A 20,555-nucleotide genomic window follows, 5' to 3' on the forward strand; every position below is an offset into this window, starting at 1 on the left:
TCTTACACTTACCTAACACTGTATTCTTCTCTTTTCCTCCCTCTGCGGTGCCGATCGTCCCTCTTTCAATCCCTGTGCGCATGCGCCGACTGGTAAACTCGGGCATGCGCACAGAGATCCGTGTCTGCAGGAACCTGAAGCATGTGATGGAGGGATCATGTGATCCCTCCACACATGCGCTGTGCAGCTCTGCTCGTCAGAGCAGCGCTGTTTTCAGTGTAAAGTTTCACTTATGTTAATGTACCCCAGCTTCAGATGGCGTACATTAACAAGTAAAAAAAAAAGAAATATTTCACCTGCCAGTTTTTAATACATAGCGTTACTGAGCACTCCCCATACATTGTTATGGGGAGTGCTCAGAAAAACGCTAATGGGTGCAAAGCAGCAGATATCTCCAATATCTGCTGCTATGCTAGATTAATACATAGGGATTTTAACGGTAAAGCAGTTTTCGGGGCTTTACAAGGGGGAAAAACTTTAATAAATAGACCCCTAAGTGTCTTATCTACCTCTTTATTATGCTATATTGTGCTGAACATGTACCTCTTTATTATGCTATATTGTACTGAACATGTACCTTATCTGCCTGCCAGTGCAATTTGCACTCTGTTGGCCCAGAAGGAACCAAACTGATGGGAACCGTAAGCAGTGAGATAACTTTTAATACGAGGATGCTCTAAGGGGCACATTTATCATTATTCACATAAAGTGAAAAGTAGTTTTCAATCCTTATCGCAATGATAAGGATTGAACTACTTCTCACATTTATGTACAGCCGTGCAGAGAAACAGCAGTTCCGAAAAACTGCTGTTTCAGTGATAAAAAAAAACATACTTACCCCCCTCTTCGGAAGCACTGTCTTCAGGTCTTCTCCTCACTCTTCAAGTGCGCATGTCCAGTTCCAAGAACTGGACATGCGCACACAGATCCTCTCTCTGTCTCTGCAACTATCGTTGCAGAGAGAGAGCTGTGAGTGACAGGGAGGGATCATGTGATCCCTCCACACATGCGCTGTCCAGCTCTGCTCTCCGGAGCAGAGCTGACAGCAGTAGATTTCCTCATGTACGCCAGCTGCAGCTGGCGTACATTAACATGACAAGTTCCCGAAAAAAATGTTTTTTTCGGGACTTGTTAGATTGCGGCCAGGAGCAGTCACCATTCTGTTGAATGGTGACTGTTAGAAAAAACGAACTGCAGCGAAAATTAGTGGTTTTGAAGACTGAACAGTCGAACGGAGCTGTCATAAATATCAATTGCAGACTTCCTTCACCTATTTTCACGGTAAGTGCACGATAGTGCAATACCGTCATTTGTTAAATGTGCCCCTAAGTCCGAAAGGACATAGATATACTAAAGTGGGATAGCTATGCATCTTTCTCGGTAGCTCAGTGGAGTGAGGAAAGGTGCTGGCAGTGTGAGGGGGAGGGCAGGGGTGAGGGGGATTTCCTTAGCATAGGGAAACGTGAGATACGTGCTGGAGGCTAGAGAGCAGTGCAGACCTCCTCCTGTTGCCCAGTAATAGCCAAACCTCCTCTTTACCAGCCTACTGTACCTCTCAGGGCAGTGTCCTCATTATTATGCTGATCAATGTAAAGTAGATTGATGACAAAAGAGCAAAGTCCGCGGAACAGCTGGAGCCTAAAAATGGTTTTACTGACTGTTCATATAAGTCCGTATCCAAATGACCGTATAAGCCAAACTGTGATGGTTTTAGAAACTATGATACAGTTAGAGGCGCAAGTCTACTTTTATCAGAGTATCCAATTACCTTGCAATAAAACATATGCCAAGTTATCAGACTAGAGTCTAGACTCTATTTACCAAGTCTCCAATCTTGTATGAAAAAATTAAGGTGAAATGTGATAATATTATGAATAAAAAGTAGTTACATGAAACTTCTGCATCTGTACCTCTAGAAACAATTATCCGCCTGTTTAGAATGGGTTCTGGTACTTCCAATACAAGCATGTGTTCTACGGATAAAATGCAGGACAATAGAACAAAAGGTATCTCCTTACAAATGTATAGTAGGAAGATAAGAACCCTCGCAGGAGAGAAGTAAGGAATACACATAAATGTAAATCACCATAGCAATAACCTGAACAAACGTACACATCGATAATATAAACAAACGATTTGTGTTTAACGTTACTGTTTTACAGTGTTGCAACTGATGATTAGTTTGCAGTACAATACACCATGGGAGTTGGGTGTGGATTCAGATTTTGAAAAGTGTGATATAGGAGAGATACATCACATCACGTTTAAAAAGACGTCAATAATCGCGGATTTTTTGTACAGATTTCATGAATTAAATCAGAACAAGAACAGAAGGGTGTACCACCCCTCCCCCAGAAACTAGCCACATTTGGTTTGCAATTTACCACTTTTACTACCGATTTCATGCACGTCCTCTTAAAACTCCTTCAATAATATATTGATGTTGAGCACTGAATTCTGAATATTGGCCCTTGTTGTAGACCAGTGTTATATAAAGATAATTTATTATACATTTGTTAAATACAATAATATACCATGCAAGTACTTCTTTAATATGCAAATATATGTATCGATTAAATACATAACTATAATTCATATACACTACTTCGGTGGCAGCATGTTTTATTAGAGTGCAATAGTTCTACGTATATAATGTACTATTAAATTTCCATTTCTCTAGAACAAAAAATAATTGGGGGCTGTATTTTTAGCTAGGCACAGCCTAATGTCAGTATTCTTTAGATGCTGCATGGGTATAAATTGTGTTAAAATAATCCTCGTTAAAGAATTGGATGATATTAATCAATATCTGCCATATTCATCAATATGTTCAGAGGTGATGACTTGAAAATACAAAACGTTACATCCAGGGTGCTAGGGGTTAATTTGTACGTGCGGGGCGCAGCACAACTTCTATCCTGTAGTTCGGGGTGTGAGGCCTTGGGGGCAGCACTGAGTAGCAGGTAGAAGGGGCGGAGGAGTCCTATAGTGACGTCAGTGGTGTCACGTTACTCTCTTGCCGGCCGGGTTTCTTTTATACAACGTGCAGAGATTGGACGCATCAGTTCAGAAACGAGAAGTGTGAGAGTATCTGGGGCAGACTGGTTATCTCATCACTAGATACAGCACAGCGATCGCTGCTCCCAGACAGGGTTATTGTTATTACTACATTGATGTCTACTCTCCAGCCTGTCGGCTGCTAGGCGAGCGCACCACAATTTAGGGGACAACTGATTTAGAGACCCGTGTGTCTGAGAGGTACCTGGACATTTTTAGCTATGCCTATGGAGCTTACACAGAACAGGATCAAGAAGATTTGGCTGCCCACGGCCGGAATACCGAAGGTCCCCATCAATGGTAAGAGGCAGCGTGCCAGGGGATGCCGGCTCCCTGCTGTCTGCATTGGCTGACTCGCACATTGCTCAGAGGGATTACGTTTATCCTCACGTGTAATATGGGGGCGGAGAGATTAATGATCTGTATAGGGATTAGTCACTGTAGCAGTATTTTATGTATGTATTTATATAAAATATACACAAGTGATTAGACTTAATCCATGGTCTTTTTTGATTAGCATTTGCCTCTGGTTTTAGAATACCCTGTTATGGTATCTTATTGTACTGTACATTCATCATCTTTAGGCAGAAAATCCTCATGTTAAGGATTTTATTTCTTTTTTCGGTCTGGTTCGACATCATATTTCTTTTGAATGGGGGATTCCCTTACACTAGTAAAGCCGTGTATTACAGTTCCTATTGTATTATTGCACCAACATGAATCACTCCGTGCTGCTGCGGGTCCTGCAATCAGCTGGTGACTCGCATTCCTCTTACAGTATTGGAGGATGATTAGGAGCATTCCAAGATCATCCATTATCCCTATGCTATAAAGACTGCAGGCAGGGGGTGATTGTTGTTGTCATGGGTAAGTGGTTAGCTATTCTATTCATTGGGAAACAGAAGGGACTATGTGTTGGCTATTTTAATATCTACTAATTCTTTAGCTAGCTTTAGGAGGGGTCTTCCAACTTGCTACAATGTGTATATATGAGCTCTCTAATTCAATGAAGAGAAACAGACAAATGCCAGTCTGCATTTCCGTGTACACATTACTGTCTGCTATTACAAATATTGATGTTATTCTGGTATTTGTCTATGTGCTAATGTTCATCATTTGTATACACTGCTTTGAAAATGTGCATGCTAGGCTGCACAAATCCAATTTTTTGCGGGTGTACATATATTAAAATCGGTATGATCTTATACATTACCCAGTTTAAAGATATAAAGTATACTATATGTAAAGAGCAGTGGAACAATAACACTTATTGGCCAACTTATTGTGAGAATTGATGGAATATTGCAAGGTGCATCATAAAAGATTGCTTTGTGTGTATATTGTGCACCTTTAAATGACTAAAAGATGTTAAAATGACTGTCTAAATTATTTTCATTTGGCTAAGCTACAGTGTTGGAAAAATGTAGTGATGGGACAGTTTGCTAATCCCACATCACGTGTAACTGAATGATGTCTGATAGGAGTCAGATAAATCGGACAGGTAGACGTGATGGATTAGCAGTCTAAAATAACTTTTGCTAGACTTGGTGTCCTCTGCAAAGGTTTATTGAAGATTAACATTCAGCTGATAGGCTCTAACTTCCCAATTATCTGTGGTTCCAACTATGTTGTGAATTGTCCCGATTACAAAATTGGGTTCATGGTTTAGATTTTTTTTTAATGGACTTTAAAAGGTTTATATTGGGCTACTTTAATTTTTTTCTTTCACCATTTGTTAATAACATACATGTTCTACCTTATTTATTTTTTTCAAGTTAATTTGTAGTACTGGTTAGTGGTCAGATTCCCCTAGGTAAGATCCCTTTTTGTGTTTAAGTGTAAGCTTGCCAACCATTAGGTCTGCAATTCTAATTCTACATTAAGTACATGCACCCTTCTTTACAGCTAGGAGGCAGAAGCAAACTCCAGTGAAAGTTAGGAAAGCCACCTGTAAATGGTTTGGCATAAAATCAAAAGTAAAACAATGCTTTATAATATGAATCAGTTTTTATTCCTGAAAAACACTTAAACGATAATGGTGCATTTTATTCAAAACACATTTATTTGTTGGGATGTTTTGATTTTTAATACATAATTAAAATGTATGTTGTACATGAAATAAATGACATCATGTGCGTTATGTAGTTTATTCTATTGTCATCTCATTCTCCAGCTGCATAGTTTACCTGTGTAAATGGCTGCGTCAGATATTTCTCCTCTTCACCCCCCTCCTCTGTACCCGTGACTGAGTATGCCAGCTTGTTCTGTTTGACACAAGCGCTTTGTAATTGAAAGGCAGAGGAATCTGGAGGTCAAAACATTGCCAGTCTCCTGCTTTTGCTAGACACAGGCCACTTTGCACTAGTCAGATGCACAACATTGAAGGCATTGCTTCAAAATCATCCTGATACTTACCAGATGTTGTATAGTGCTTGACAAATTGATGCTTATGTCTGATATAACACTGCATCAGCAGGTTGTTTTTATATCTGCATTGCAATTTACACCAAATAATGTTGGCCTTTAAACAATTTCTTTGTGAGGCCTTATTTGATACTTCTTGTGGACTGTTACAATCTTGGATGTAGGTTAAACAAAGCAAATTTAGGTCCATATCTTATTTAGGGTTGAGTAATGTAAGATGATATTGAAATGTGCTTGGCTGGAAATTGAGTTGGAGTGATGCAACACTGACAGCTATGTCCCTTTGGACAAAGAAATAAGGTCTGGGAGTCTGTAAACAAATAAGCAGTGAGTCAGCAGATGGCGTTTACTTGCAGAATACACTGTTTTTAAATTAATGATTTAAATATGTAGGTCGGATCACAGGTAGGCTATATTAATACAGCTTTTAAAAGTTATGGATTAATTCTGCAAATGATTTTCTAGCTGGCTCTTACAAACGTGTTTTTTTTCTTGCACGTGTTGAAAAGCAAGGAAACATGTTATAAAATGGAATTTATTTTAAAACGTTCCATATGGTTAGCTTGTGTCCTTCAGTCTTTATCAGAGCCATGCTATTTGTCTATTAGACCTTGTATAACCGTCACTCCATCTACTTTCCATTTACAAGTTATGGTAGGTGGTGTTTTATGACACGTAGCTGCTTATAGGATTACATAGTGATCAGACATGATTATCTACATCAGACAAGATGCTATTATTCCGTCTAAGCTACATGATTTTCTTTACATCCCAGTAACCAAAGCATTTATTACTTATTGGACTTGTGGAAACGAAGGATCTAATGGAAAGTGAGTCTGGACCCAATACTGTTTTGTGCCTATGAGTTATATTTTGTTTATTGGATATTGTTGTCTGCATATATCTTAACTATATCTCTTAAATCTGAACATTCAGGTTTTGTACCTTTTAAAAAGCTGTAGAAGCTGGTTTGGTTTGTAATGCATGACACATTATGATTCCCAAAACAAAGTAGATCTACAAAAAAAATCATTATTGATTGGATATAGATTGAGAACTGAGCATCATTGTTGGTGTGGTTTCTGTTGTGTTGGGTTTTTTTTCCCTTGCATTGGTGGTAGAGGGTGGGTGGGTCTCCTTAAATGAGATGCTTAAGTTGAAGTAGAAGTTTTTTCTTTGAAGTTGCCTAGGTGTAATTCTTGACTCACAACTATCCTTTGTTCCCCACAGCGACTTTATATCTAAATCATGTTACATACATCTAAAGAACATATCCAGAATACGCATATATCTCACACAAGACACTGCAAAAACTTTAATTCATACACTCATCATCTCCTGCATCAACTCTTCCAATTCCCTCCTTTCTGATCTTCCCAAAGTCAGACTTGAACCCCTACAATCTATTTTGCACGCAGCGGCTAGATTGATTTTCCTTGCAAACCATTTTTCCTCTGCTGAGCCACTCTCAGTCTCTACATTGGTTGCCCATTTTTCAACTAATGAAATATAAAATTATTCTACTAACCTACTAGGCCATCAATAAAATTGCACAGACATACGTCTCCTCACTTGTTTCAAAATATATCTCGCAAATCGACATCTCTGTTTTGCACAAGATCTGCGTCTCACTTCCACTCATCACATCCTCCCATTCCCGGTTACAGGACTTTTTTCGGGCTGCGCCCGCTTTGTGGAATTCCCTCCCTCGCACAATAAGACTTTCTTCTAGTCTTTAGACCTTCAAGTGTTCTCTGTCAACCCACCTCTTCAGACAAGCTTATAATATTCCTCAACCACCCTCTTAATCTCCCTAGGTTACCCTATTACCACCCTCTACACAGCTAACATGAGACGATAACCCTCTGACCAACATTGCTGTGTGACTGATCATACAGCCCACTTATTACTTTTTTTACGTTTACATTCTAGCTGGACCAATGTGCAATATAATGTGGCACGTGTCCTTGTGTTTCAAACTCCCATTGTCCTATAGATTGTAAGCTTGCAAGCAGGGTTCTCTTACCTCTGTCTGTCTGTATCACCCAGTATTTTTTTTATTAAGGTTTGTTCTCAATTGTAAAGCTCTAAGAAATTTGATGGCGTTATATAAATAAATGATGATGATGCCTAGCAATTTACATTTTGCACCTGTTCTATATATGCCTAGGATAATGGGTGGGACTGTTGTGGTGTCTTCCACTAATTACCCGGGCACATCTGATCACCATACACAAAAGGAAGGTCACATCCCACTGTGATCCCTGACCTCTTACTAATTAGTCAATGTAAATATCCTTTGTGATTTTCAGATAAGAACAAGCAAACAGTTGATATCTGACTGTTATGTTTTTCATTTCTACACTTGCTTTAATGAATTGAAAGTTGGCATAATTTGTCCCAGAAATGGATTCTATAGCTGGTTTATATATTTTATTGCATAAAACTGAATTGTTGGACAAGGCAAGTCCTAGACACCACCATTGCATGCTAGCAAACAGCTGTGAATTTACTAAATTGGTAGAAAGCAATAAAATACCTAACAATTTGATTTATGTAAAGTAGTAATAGCATATTGATAGTTCACTTAGAATCTGTGGCCACATCGTCTTTTTCTGATTCTCCCTCTTGTTTGCGTTCGCCAAATGTGCTAGGAATGTTGATTGGTGCCAACTTCCTGGTATAAAATACACTATGTGCTCTCTGGGATAAACCAATTATCTAACCCAATGGCTGTGTCAGTAGTTCTCACGTTTCTCTTATATAATGCAGGAAGATGAGTCTGGTTATTCCTATTTCAGAAATAACTTTGTTCCGTTCGATTAATATTGGACATTAAAATGTATTCAGATTAAAAGAAATGGCATTATATTGTTTCTTCTTGCAAATATAATAATATTGATGGAAAGGTCGCTGAATTACATTCATATTTATTTTTCTGATTTTATTTCAGTAGGTGGACCCCATCTTGCTAACTCTCCAACCGTGATAGTAATGGTTGGACTACCAGCTCGAGGGAAAACTTATATTTCTAAGAAACTGACTCGTTATCTCAACTGGAGTGGAGTCCCTACAAAAGGTGAGAGTCAAAGGATACATACATACATACATACATACATACATACATACATACATACATACATACATACATAGTGTCTCCGATGTTTCTCTGCTTTCAAAAATTCCACAATGCATGAAAGAAAGATTAATTTTCTCCATATATTATTTTAAGCTTCTAAAAGCGTCCAGTTGACATTTTTGCTGTAACATGTTTTTAAATGAAATTGATGTTTGATTTTAATGTAAATATACTATAACACCACTCATGTCCTCTGCACTAACATTCTTGTTGAACATCACATACAATTCACCATTTCTCTTTCAGTATTCAATGTTGGTGAGTACAGACGTGAAGCCGTCAAGGACTTTAGCTCGTACGACTTCTTCCGTGCAGACAATCAGGAAGCCATGAAAGTCCGAAGGTTGGTATAATCTTTCTGTGCTCCTAATACATTTAATTGATATGGGTGCACATTGATATGCTAAGTAATTTCCATCTCTGTTTATATCAATATATATATATTTTTTTTCCTCTTTCAGACAATGTGCCTTAATTGCTTTAGCAGATGTAAAATCCTATCTAACGGAGGAAGGTGGACAGATTGCTGTAAGTTGCCATGATTCCTAGCATTTGCTAATTTGTTAATTCCATGAATGAAAAATATGAGTAAATATGGTTTCCTTTGAACTTGTAGGTGTTTGATGCTACAAATACAACCAGAGATAGGAGATCAATGATTGTTGATTTTGCCAAAGAGAACGACTTTAAGGTGAGTTGTTAGAAATGCAGTAATTTGTTCCATAAATAAATAGTTTACGTTGGTGGTTGTCAACTTGAGTCCCTCATGGGTCATATGTAGCCCTCCTGACAAGGTATAATATCTCCACCTTGTACCATCTGCTTGTTTCTGGCTCACATAGATGAGGCAGGATAAGATAGAACTGATGTTATCTCCTCTCCCACTTGGTCAGCCTATTATTAAGCCTGGGCTGCAAATCGGCTGTGGGTTCTGTGTTCTCATAATGTAATGGTGATATGATTAAATTTGGCACTTTGTATTTGTTGTGTAGTAATAGTTTGATTTTGATGGAGGCATTGCGTTACAGCAGTTCTCTAGCAATGTATTGCAGAGGCCTCTTGATGTGCCAAGGGCACAGACATGCCATGATGCCTAACCCTTCATTTTATTTGTGTATGTTTTTCAGGTCTTCTTTATTGAATCTGTCTGTGATGATCCATCGGTTGTTGCTAGCAACGTTTTGGTAAGGATCAGATTGGATATTTTGGTTATGGTGAAAATACAGAACTGCAGTATTAAAATTGAAAGTCTCAATGAAATTTGTGTCTAACCTAGTTTCCAGTTATTTGCCAAATTGTCATTAGCTGAAGTGAAATGAATGTTTATACAGCTCATCTTGTTCACAACTATTAACTGAATTGAGCAAAGGTATCAGGCACTAAATAGATATATCTGTAAAGGCTTGTGGTCAAAACCTCAAGGTTTAATATGGCATCTTGTTCTGTTTGCAGGAAGTTAAACTGACCAGCCCAGACTATAAAGGTTGTTCATCGAAAGAAGCAGTGGATGACTTCATGAAAAGGATAAACTGCTACAAGAAAATGTATGAGCCTCTTGATCCAGATGACCATGACAGGTACTGGTCCTTCCCAGCTTTTCATTGGGTTAAAAATGAACATCTGTTCTTCTTAATGGATTTCTATGGATAGATCAAGACGAAATAACAATGTAGGATTTGCCTTATTTGTACCATGTAACAACGTAAATAACAATTATTCGACTGAGTGTGCTTTGATCTTGGCATGAAGTTAATGTAACATGCCTCTCTTTTTCCCCCCCCCCTCCCCCCCAACACAGAAATCTCTCTATGATTATTGTCATTGATGTCGGACGAAGATTTTTGGTTAACAAAGTTCAGGATCACATCCAAAGCAAGATAGTGTATTACCTAATGAACATTCACGTCCAGCCCCGTTGCATCTACTTGTGCAGAGCGGGTGAAAGCGAGAGCAATGTCATTGGGAAAATTGGAGGTGACTCTGGTTTGTCACAACGGGGGAAGAAGGTGAGGGGCCTAACACAAACAATTAAGGAGTTTTGTTTAGCACTGTATTTTGGGTAACACGTACAGATGTGATAATCTGACCACATCTTGGAATGAAATTCTTGCAGTCGTCGTAGCTTTAACTCTGAATTTAGAAACAATTAAATGACTCATGTTATTGGTCCCTGCACATTCTGACAATATTTGTCTTAATCCTCAGTTTTCCATTGCCCTGAAGAAATATATTGAAGATCAGAACTTAAAGGATATGAAAGTATGGACCAGTCAACTGAAGAGAACCATCCAAACTGCAGAAGCACTTCATGTGCCCTACGAGCAGTGGAAGGCTTTAAATGAACTTGATGCGGTAAGATGCCCTCTTTCGTCTGTTCTTTTAGAAATCTGATTAAATTACTTGGCAATGTGTTTTTGTTTTAAATTTCCTGAATCAAAAGGTGTTTTTATTTTCCATATTAATTATTTACGTGCGGCTTGCTATGTTATACCACTCGCCTGCACATTATACATCATTTCCTTTTGGCAACTTGAAAGTAAGGGCCCTTTTCTAGACTATGGTGCAGAAACTTAGGAGAGATTGAGCTACAAGAAAGTGAATCTCAGAAAATGTACCATCTAATCTTTCCTAGGTAGTCTTACATATCTGCTTACTCCGTAACGATTACTACTACAAATGCTGGCCCACGTGTGTGTGTGTGTACTTATAGATAGAATGCAGAACTGGATTTTTGTCAGAGACTTTCTTCTAATTTTAAGCATCTGTCTTGCATAGTAGAGTCAAGGTTTTTATTTTTCATCAGTGAAGTAAATAGTAATGAATTTTCCTGTGCTTAACAGGGCATGTGTGAAGATAAGACTTATGAGGAAATTAAAGAGCAGTATCCAGACGAATATGCACTGCGTGCTCAGGATAAATATTATTATCGCTACCCATCAGGAGAGGTGAGTGGCTCCCATTCTTGTGGACTCTCTTATTACCCTATATTATGCACATACACCATACATTTTACTGATGTCATGTATTTGCAGTAGTATTTAAGTCCAGTACAATAGAACACATGGAACTGGTGATGTAGCCATATTGTATTTATTTATTTTAATTTATATATTTTAGTCTTACCAAGATCTTGTGCAGCGTCTGGAACCTGTCATCATGGAGCTGGAGAGGCAGGGAAACATCCTGGTTATTTGTCATCAAGCTGTCATGAGATGCCTCCTGTCTTACTTTCTGGATAAATCTGCAGGTATGAGGCATTCAACACTATGTAGAAAATAATAACTAGGAGCTGCACTGCACTGTATATTGGTGTGCTGGTGATTTTAGCCAATAATTTTTTATTTATTTTTTCCAGGTGAAATGCCCTATCTCAAGTGTCCTCTGCATTCCATGCTTAAACTGACTCCATATGCATATGGTGAGTGTTCTCTCCCACTTTAGGTAGGAGCAGTACTTCTATTAAGTTCTTATTTTCAAATCATTTTAATAGAAGCAGAGATAACTGGGAACACTTAAGTAAATGAGTGCTTTTGTAACATTGGGGGAGGGAGGAGGTTACTGTAACACATGGCAAACAATTTATCTTCTAAACTGTAATTGGCAGACTGACTTGTTTTTATGTGTTCCAGCACTTTTTTTTTTTTTATACATATAACTTTTTGCAGTTACCAGTTTTCCTTAATGTCTATAATTTAATTTTGGCTCCATTTAGTAGTTGAGTAAGCAACAAGCCAACTGCAGGCAAGCTAACATTGGGTTTTAAAATTGGTATGCTTAATATAAGCCCTAACAGTGGAAGACAGGCACCTGATTCCCAATGTTATCTCTTTTAGGATGCCATGTGGAGACAGTCACTTTCAGTGTGGACGCAGTTAACACTCACGTGGACAGACTAGAGGTCAGTATGGCATTTTGATTACTTTGTTCTTCACAGAGGAGACCGAATGTCACAGATGTTATTACAGATGAGATGTTAGTTTTGAGGAGACATTTATTGTGCTGTATCATAAACTGAATATTTTAGTATAGTAACTTTACTGTGTCTCAGACCTCGAAGAGAAGCCCAGTAACTGCTATTCAACTTCTCAGTAGTTTTATATTGCCTCTTTCCTCCTCTCACTTCAGTGGTGTCTCTGGAATCCTCCCCAATAAGGTTACCACCATTTAATAAGGGACACACATGATTTACACAGGTTCTGTGGCAGCTCATTGGGACTAGGTGACATGATTACCTAAACTTTCATCCCAGCATGTTGCAGTCAGACATTCACTGAACTTGTAAAACTTGTGTGACCTTTATTGAAGGGATAGCCACTGATAAACTTTATCTGGAGAGATCCATAGACCATACTAAAGAGCAGAGTAAATAATGTACTAATGACATTTACTGGGTAAAGCTGCAGAGGCACTTCTAGCTTTTTAGTATGTTATTTCCTGTCTACTTCAGAGCTTCCCCACTGCCAAGGAGGTTAGTCAGGTCCATCACCTGCACTGTGAAATCTTTCGGCTTTTTAGAGTAACATGGTTCAGCTTTTTGAAATGAAAATCCCCTATGCAGGCTTTTTCTTGTGTCCCCCTCTTGTGTCTTTAGTTCTATAAGATAACATTCATAATCCTATGTGCATATTTACAGGAAAGCAAGAGAGGACCTACCCCACTGATGAGACGCAATAGTGTGACCCCTCTTGCCAGTCCTGAACCAAACAAGAAGGCTCGAATAAATAGCTTTGATGATCTTGGTGCTGCCCTGTCTGCATGCTCGGCTCAAGAGCCACCCACTGTACAAGCTGCACAGGTCAGTACACTTCTGCTTTCTCCACTCTTTGTTCTTTTGCAGAATGTACACATTGGGCCTGATTCTTGAAGGAAAGTAAGGCAATAAACAGTACATTTTTTCCTGGACAAAACCATGTTACAATGCAAGGGGTGCATATTAGTTATTAATTATTTTACACATAAGTTAAAGACTGGCTGTTTGTTCATATAACACATAAATACTTGATGACTTTATTTGTACACTGAAAGTTAAAGTTGATCAGGACGTGCCCTATCCCAACTATAAATCTGTCCCCACATTTAAAATTTTAGTTCCCCTCTAATGCAACTTGGTTTTGCCAACGTTCAAAGTTTTTTGTTTTTTCTTTCCTTCATGAATCCGGCTCAATATGTGAAGAGCACAATTAGAACCATAGTTGCACTCTACTTTATACTAGACGAATACACATAAAAATACAATTAACAAATCACAAATGTAAAGGGAAATGACAAGCTGACAATTAACGATTTTCTTTGAGTGTTAACATGCTTATAGTTCTCTAGAAGATGTGAAACTTTTAGAGCCTTAAAGTTCTGTCTTGCGGTTTCTCTGCTTGAAGCCAATATTTTGTCTGCAAACTGTTTCCTTTCAAGCTCTTTCTGCTGAACTGTACTTTAACACTGGTTCCTTCTTTCCTTACAGTCTTTGCTAGGAAAGGTTTGCATGTAAGTATTTATTCTCTTTACCTGCTTTATTCTGTACTCTTTTGCTCATGCATTGCCAGTACTAGAATCGTTTGCTGTTTCAAGACTTAACTAACCCATCTTAATATAGATAACTCAGCATTTTGTGAGCTAGATTAACCCTGTAACCCCCTCAGTAATAACTCCTATATGTTGTCATCACATTTATATGCAGTATACAGGGAGTGGTTCCTGTGATATTTCTTATTGGTGTTCCCATTATTGACATTCAATTAAAGAGAATATTTCTCAAACAACATCTGTACACAAATGTTTAAGTTGATCCACTACAATGAGGACAACCTGTGGGCCACCCACTTAATTTAATTTACCTTCTCTTCCCCCTCCTTTTAAAGGCTAGCAGTTTGTCATTGCATCAAGTTGGCTACCTTATTTTTAGGTAGAAGGTAATTTTATTAGGTGCATGTTGGCTATTCTTTCTGTGTAAAGTAAACCTTCTCAACGGGTTGTGTCCACATGATGGACAATAGAAAATTGTACTCATTCTTAGGTGAACACGTCTTACACTCTTGTAAAATCATCACCATTTATGTATTGGCATGCTCAGTGCTTACTCCATTATAGTGCAGAAGTGGTTTGTGTGTTTTAAAGTAAAGCTCAATATATAGTGCATAGTAGTGTCGTCTCTTCTGCCTTATTTGTAATCCATAATTCATAGCAGAAAGCAACACATTTACACCAAATTTTGTGGACATAGCATGGCAGACCAAGAAAACTAATCTGCAGCTAGGACTTCATTCCAGGCTCTTTCTATACACTTATGTACCATTCTGGATTCCTAGAATGATCCGTTAACTGGGAAAAGAGATTGTAGCAAAAATATTAGTGGGTTTTATGGCTATGTACTTTGATACTATCTATATGTACATATGCCTGAACAGAATGCCTGCCTCTTGTAATTTGTATGTGCTCTTAAACCTTTTGATTTTCTGTGCAGAAGAAAGATTTTCTTGTGTGCATTTCAGGCCTTGTAAAACATAAGGATATTTTCAGAGCACATACATTTGTGCACAAAGGAAAAATGTCTCTGCACAAGCAGTTTAACCTGTCAGTCATGTGTTCATTTAAATTGGACACAAGCAAACTTTTGTGCGAATTGGGGTGATTATGTAATTTTTGAGCTTCACTTTTGCTTTGCCATTCCACAGAATGGGCATTCCCACACACTATTTGTAAATTCATCTTAAAATGTATAGTCTGCGAATAGAGCTGGAATAATGGCTGCCAATGCATTCTGTGGTGTATAAGGGGTAGAACTGGAAAAAATTCCATGCAAATTCTGTCTACGAAATGTGCAAAATGTTCAGATCTGTAGATATTCCAAAAAACTTTTCAAATACAAGTTACATTTTGGCTATATTTTTCTTTTGTGGTGTATGTTTTTTCTTTTTTCCCCTTCTTGGGTAATGATGTACTGTTACAGGCTTATAAAATTGCTGGGTTTTTGTCTTTGTTAAAGTGAACTACAGCTCGCTTGTAGAGATGCACACCTGTGAAATATGATGACGCAAGTGTGCACGTTTTACAAACATACTATTGACTTTAAAATAGAGATTGGCACTTGAATCAGTCGTTTGAGAGTGATTTAAATCAAATTCAAATTTCTTATTAAGGTCAGTAGCATCCTCTCGCACAGCTTAATCACTGTATTTTGTTGAAAAAACCCAGCAATGCTGAATCTTAATACATGGAATTTTATTTAGCTAGTTGTAAGCTCTCATGGTTTCATTGCTTTCTTTGCCTGATGCCTCTGTGTGCCATAACTTGTACATTTACAACCGCATGTTCAAAGTATGTAGTGAAATAATATTAATATGTATAACATGTTTTTTTTTTTCTTTGTATTGCAGGGCATGAGTGAGCCTGAGCTACATGGACTGTTCTTCAAGGACATCCCAATCAACAAGTGAACATTTGATCTCCGCTGTTGCATTCCACGTTTCATGACTAAAGCTTGCTTGCAAAATCTTTGGACTCGAACGTTTGAGCCATCAGCTGCTTATGTCTGAACAAATTTAAATCAAACTGGAAAAGTGAATCAACGCCAAAGGGGATTTCTTTTATTTTCTTCAACTAGGGATTGAACAAGAAACCTCCGGGTCATTTCAACAGCAGGGCGTACAGCTGGAACTGCTTGTACACTGCCAAATCCTTTGTTTTACTTATGTGTTTTTTTTTGTTGTTAATTTTGATTTCATATACATACTATAGTTTTTATTTAGTTTTATACTGTATTGACATACCAAAAGCAAACCCCACCCACCCCCCACAAACCAAAATACAAACTGAAAAATAATTATAATTGGAAAGATAAAACTTTACCTTCCGCTGTTCCCCATAGATTTTCTGTTGCTCACAGAGCCTTCAAACTGCTAAATCCTGAAACTGTTTTGAGATCTTAAGTACACTTGTCTTACCAGATTGATGCTACATTTGTACTGTGGTCGGGATGCAGCTACAATTCTGTCTCTAATTTCCTAATGCAGGAAGATGCAAATTCTAATGCGTTCTATTCCCATACGTGTTTGCATGCTTTTATTAATGTCAAAAAAAGTAAAAACATCAATATTGATGCCAGTGGTCACAGGCCCTTAGTTTTGCAATTGTGCTTAAAAACTTTGAATTTGTCTTGAAAGCTGCATCCCAGCTTAACCACTTTGCTGTGTTTGACGACATGCCGAAATGGTTAACTATTCGAGCCATATATTTTATCTCTGAATGCCACAGTGTGAATGTTGCATTGCCGTGTGGTGGAAACAAGAACATACTCCTGCTTATCTCCCAGAAGCTGCTAGTAGATTTCTACTCTCTGTAACTTGAATTTTCTGGAGCAGTCTCCGCTGCTAACGCTCACACACTCGGCACACTTTATGGTCACGGAGCAAAGGGATTGGCCATGTCATTAAGCTTTTTGCTTGAATCCCTGAGTTGTAAAATGACATAAATATTTGGGGTGGAGGGAATTTTATATATATATTTTATATGGTTTCACTTTATCTCAAAGATGCATAGTTGCACTTTAATAGAAAGGTTGGGGCAGGGTTGTGAGATGCAGATGGAGCTCCAATCTGGACACCAAATCATATGGGCTGAGAAATGGTGGAAGATTGTATTTTATCTAGAAGACTGGTTATACCTGACGCCTGGATACACAGCAGCTGTGTGGTTTTTCAGATGCTGATCGGATTCCCAAAGGAGTTGACCTCGATTTGCTTCTGCACTAGGACTGATCAGGCTGCACAGCAGGATTACATGATCATCCCATGGCTTGTTGTGGGATTTGTGGTACCAATAGCCACAATCAACTGTTGCAGTTCTGGAAGACTGCGTTTTGATTTTTATTTTATTTTTTTGTATGTGTGATTGTATTTGGGAAAATTGTGTTGTTGGAACAACTTGGTTCGCTTTTTTAATACTTTATTTTTTTATTTTAGTTAATTTGATGTTTAATGGTTATCCAGAAATACAAAGCAACAAATCAGTCACTTTAAAACTTTAATAGAGACCACTGGATAGTGTATGTGCTTGGGATCTTATTTAAGGTTTCCTTGTCTCTTTACTAGGTGCACTATATATCATACCTATAGTCCTAACTCTTTATAGAATTAGTACATACAATCCAGCCCTCCCTGGGTACAAAACATTTTCAAGTACACCCAATGGCTACATTTGCATCTTTTTGAGTAATCTTTAAATGCGTTGGATCCAGTGTCAACTAAAATTGCTTATTTCTCAGAATCTCTAAGAAGGGTTAAGACGTATGATATTGGTGCTGGTCATTGTGCTGTTTCTGGATGCTCTCTTACATTTAAGTATATATGTTTAGTTGGTCTTACTTGGAAGGAAGAGCTTAACATTGCACCTTCCTTTCCTGATCAAGTTGAAACAATACAAAAGACCAAAATGTTTTATTTTCTTTGGAGGACTTTAGAAATGTTCAAACTTTTTTTTTTTTTTTTTTTTTTTTTTTTTTTTATCAAATATTTTTTTTTTAGGTGTGCTATTTATTTATTTAATGTTGTAAGCTCAGCTTGTCATTTCCTTTTACATTTGTGATTTGTTAATTGTATTTTTATGTGTGTTCGTCTGGTATAATTGCCTAAGATAAAAGCTACGCCAGCTAATACAGACATGCCTTTCAGAGATTTGTATATTTTGCAGTTGCTGGACCAATAAAATAAAACTCTTATAGAATATCTGTGTTTTGTGTTGTGTTGTCACTGTTAATTAATGTTTTGTAACTTTAAGAGGAATGACTTGTTTGCATTCTTTAGAACATTGTATTTGTCACAACTAGTTTATTAATACATATGTGTTGTCCCATTTTTGTCTCTTGGTTTGCCTTATCTGGTAACAACACTTTATATTTTATGATGCCAGAAACTGGTCATTTACCATAACTTGCCAAAATAAATCTATACCATTTTATGTCCTCTAACAGATGTCATGGTAGTTAGTTGATATCTTGCAGGTAGTTAGTATCTTGCATGAAATATTAGATCTACCCCTTAGAAAGCACAACAGGCTAGATTTGCTTGCAGAGCTTACCATTTAGTACAGTTACATTGCTTTGTTTTTCTTTTCTCAAGAATCCTTGTACATCCACCCAGAGCTGTCATTAGTGTAATTAAGGTGTGATTCTCTTGCAATGAAATAGCTTGAGGATGTAACATCATACTGTATGTGATCATTTGGGTTGTGGCCAGGTTCAGAAAGGTCTGAAAATGACAGGGAGTTTTCTCAAGCTTCTTTTCCTGCTCAAAGTTTAACTTAATAATGCAGAAGTTGTGAATTGTTTGTGTGCCAATTGGGTACAGTAAAGTTTTGAGGTTGGCATCAACAAAGGTGTTTACAGATGTAAGAGTGCGTTTCCACAAGTATTGCAAGGGTCTGCACATTCACAAAGATTTTGATTATCCTTTATGATTTTAGAAATGGGCTTTATCTTTACAGCTGCAAATGGCATAAAAAGTTTGTCTAGAATTGAGCACTAGTTACAGCTATATAGAAGTATAAAAATTACCTCTCTATCTGTAATTAACAGTTATGCTATCCTTACTCCTTAGTTAATACACACATTTTTTACAGAATCCATAATGAGTCATTTCCTTGCTGTCCAGTTGTATTTTATTACGGAATGTTGTCATTAACTTGCCAGATTTTGGCCAGTCTGGGTCCTGCTTCTTCCTATTTGTGTCCACGGTTAAAGCAGATGTGGAAAAGCGCCTATGTGACTGCAGTCAGGTTCACCACTCATTAAATACTACTGCAGAACTAGCTTTTCAAATGCAGGAAAGCAAATGTGACTGGGAAAACATTGGCTCTTGGCAATAAATAGCATCTTTGTGAGTTCAGCTGGCTGAAATACTGGTGATGTAAGCCATGTGTTCATTTGGTTAACTCTGCTGCCGATACAGGACCTGGTGTGACCTTTATTGAAACATTTGAGTAAATTATTTCTTTCTCTGCAAGAATCCAGAACCTGTTTTTTGTGTAGCTATAAATTTATTTTTATTTTTTTATAAAGGTAGAGACACCTTGTATGAACAATGTCAAGTTGTCCCTCCATCTAATCCACCACATAACAGTTGGTTATGCTGGACTGGGTTCCAAGATGGAAAGAATTGTGTTACCTCTTATTCATTTTTTTTTTTTTTTTTTATCTATTATTCTTATGCCTGTATTTTTATTTATTTTATTTATTTTTTAGCTTCCTTCAATTCCACTTTTACTGTTTTCTATTTTTTTGCTTTTGCTAGGTACAATATGAGGATTAAACATAGCCCTTTGCAGGATATACATTTACAGCATTTGGTCGATGAAAGACGACATATTCTAGAACTGTAATGTTCAAGCCTAAATTCAGCAATGAAATGCTTCAATGCATTTTTTCCCCCCTCTACCGCCCAATCTCACTACTCCCTTTCACCTCTTTTTAAGTGTGATTTATACAACCACCCCACCACCTTCCTCTCCTCCCACTCCTTTCTAGACCTGCTTTAAACTGGTTTTTGATCCCTCCATCCCATAGAAACTGCCCTCGCCCAAGGTTACAAATGACCACAAAATCAAATCTAAAAGTAATTTCTCCCTACTCATCCTTCTAGACCGCTGGAGCATTCAACACTGTTAACCATCCTCTTGCAAACCCTCCATTCCACGGCAGCAGTGACACTGCTGCATGCATGGCTCACCTACCATGACTTCTCTGTCTCTTATCTTGTCTCTTCCTCTCCACCTACACATTAGTCACCCAAGGGTCTGTTCTTTGCTCCCTTCCCCCTCTACACTTCTCAACTCTTTTGGCCTCCAATATCCTCCCTATACTGCTGACACACACATCTACTTTTCCTTCCCAATCTCTCCCTGTTCCTCCTCTCATGCCTCTAGTTGTCTATCGGCCATCTCCTTTTGG

At 37.9% G+C, this 20,555-nt stretch overlaps 1 protein-coding gene across 2 annotated transcripts; it reads left to right on the forward strand.

The window, feature by feature from the left end:
• Window positions 1-1,261: 1,261 nt before the first annotated feature.
• On the forward strand, window positions 1,262-18,334 carry PFKFB3 (6-phosphofructo-2-kinase/fructose-2,6-biphosphatase 3). 2 transcript variants are annotated; one of them, XM_075208585.1, is made up of 15 exons: window positions 1,262-1,281; window positions 8,435-8,560; window positions 8,867-8,963; window positions 9,082-9,148; window positions 9,237-9,311; window positions 9,748-9,804; window positions 10,073-10,197; window positions 10,419-10,626; window positions 10,826-10,972; window positions 11,461-11,565; window positions 11,738-11,867; window positions 11,976-12,038; window positions 12,454-12,518; window positions 13,254-13,415; window positions 15,991-18,334. In XM_075208585.1, the coding sequence occupies exons 2-15, from the start codon at window positions 8,476-8,478 to the stop codon at window positions 16,048-16,050; spliced, it is 1,446 nt and encodes a 481-aa protein (XP_075064686.1). In that variant the 5' UTR covers window positions 1,262-1,281; window positions 8,435-8,475; the 3' UTR covers window positions 16,051-18,334. The 2 variants fall into 2 exon arrangements, with proteins under 2 accessions (XP_075064686.1, XP_075064685.1); XM_075208584.1 differs by lacking the exon at window positions 1,262-1,281 and adding an exon at window positions 3,031-3,357.
• The last annotated feature ends 2,221 nt before the right edge of the window (window positions 18,335-20,555 follow it).

This window comes from Mixophyes fleayi, chromosome 4, assembly GCF_038048845.1.
Source record: "Mixophyes fleayi isolate aMixFle1 chromosome 4, aMixFle1.hap1, whole genome shotgun sequence".
NCBI lineage: Eukaryota > Metazoa > Chordata > Amphibia > Anura > Limnodynastidae > Mixophyes > Mixophyes fleayi.

What these genes read in the sequence shown, in the direction of transcription:
- PFKFB3 (XM_075208584.1), top strand. Translation starts at nt 3,279, where the DNA reads ATGCCTATGGAGCTTACACAGAACAGGATCAAGAAGATTTGGCTGCCC. An exon ending in ACCGAAGGTCCCCATCAATG is followed by an intron (nt 3,358 to 8,434) that starts GTAAGAGGCAGC and finishes ATTTTATTTCAG; the next exon opens with TAGGTGGACCCCATCTTGCT. An exon ending in AGGAAGGTGGACAGATTGCT is followed by an intron (nt 9,149 to 9,236) that starts GTAAGTTGCCAT and finishes TTGAACTTGTAG; the next exon opens with GTGTTTGATGCTACAAATAC.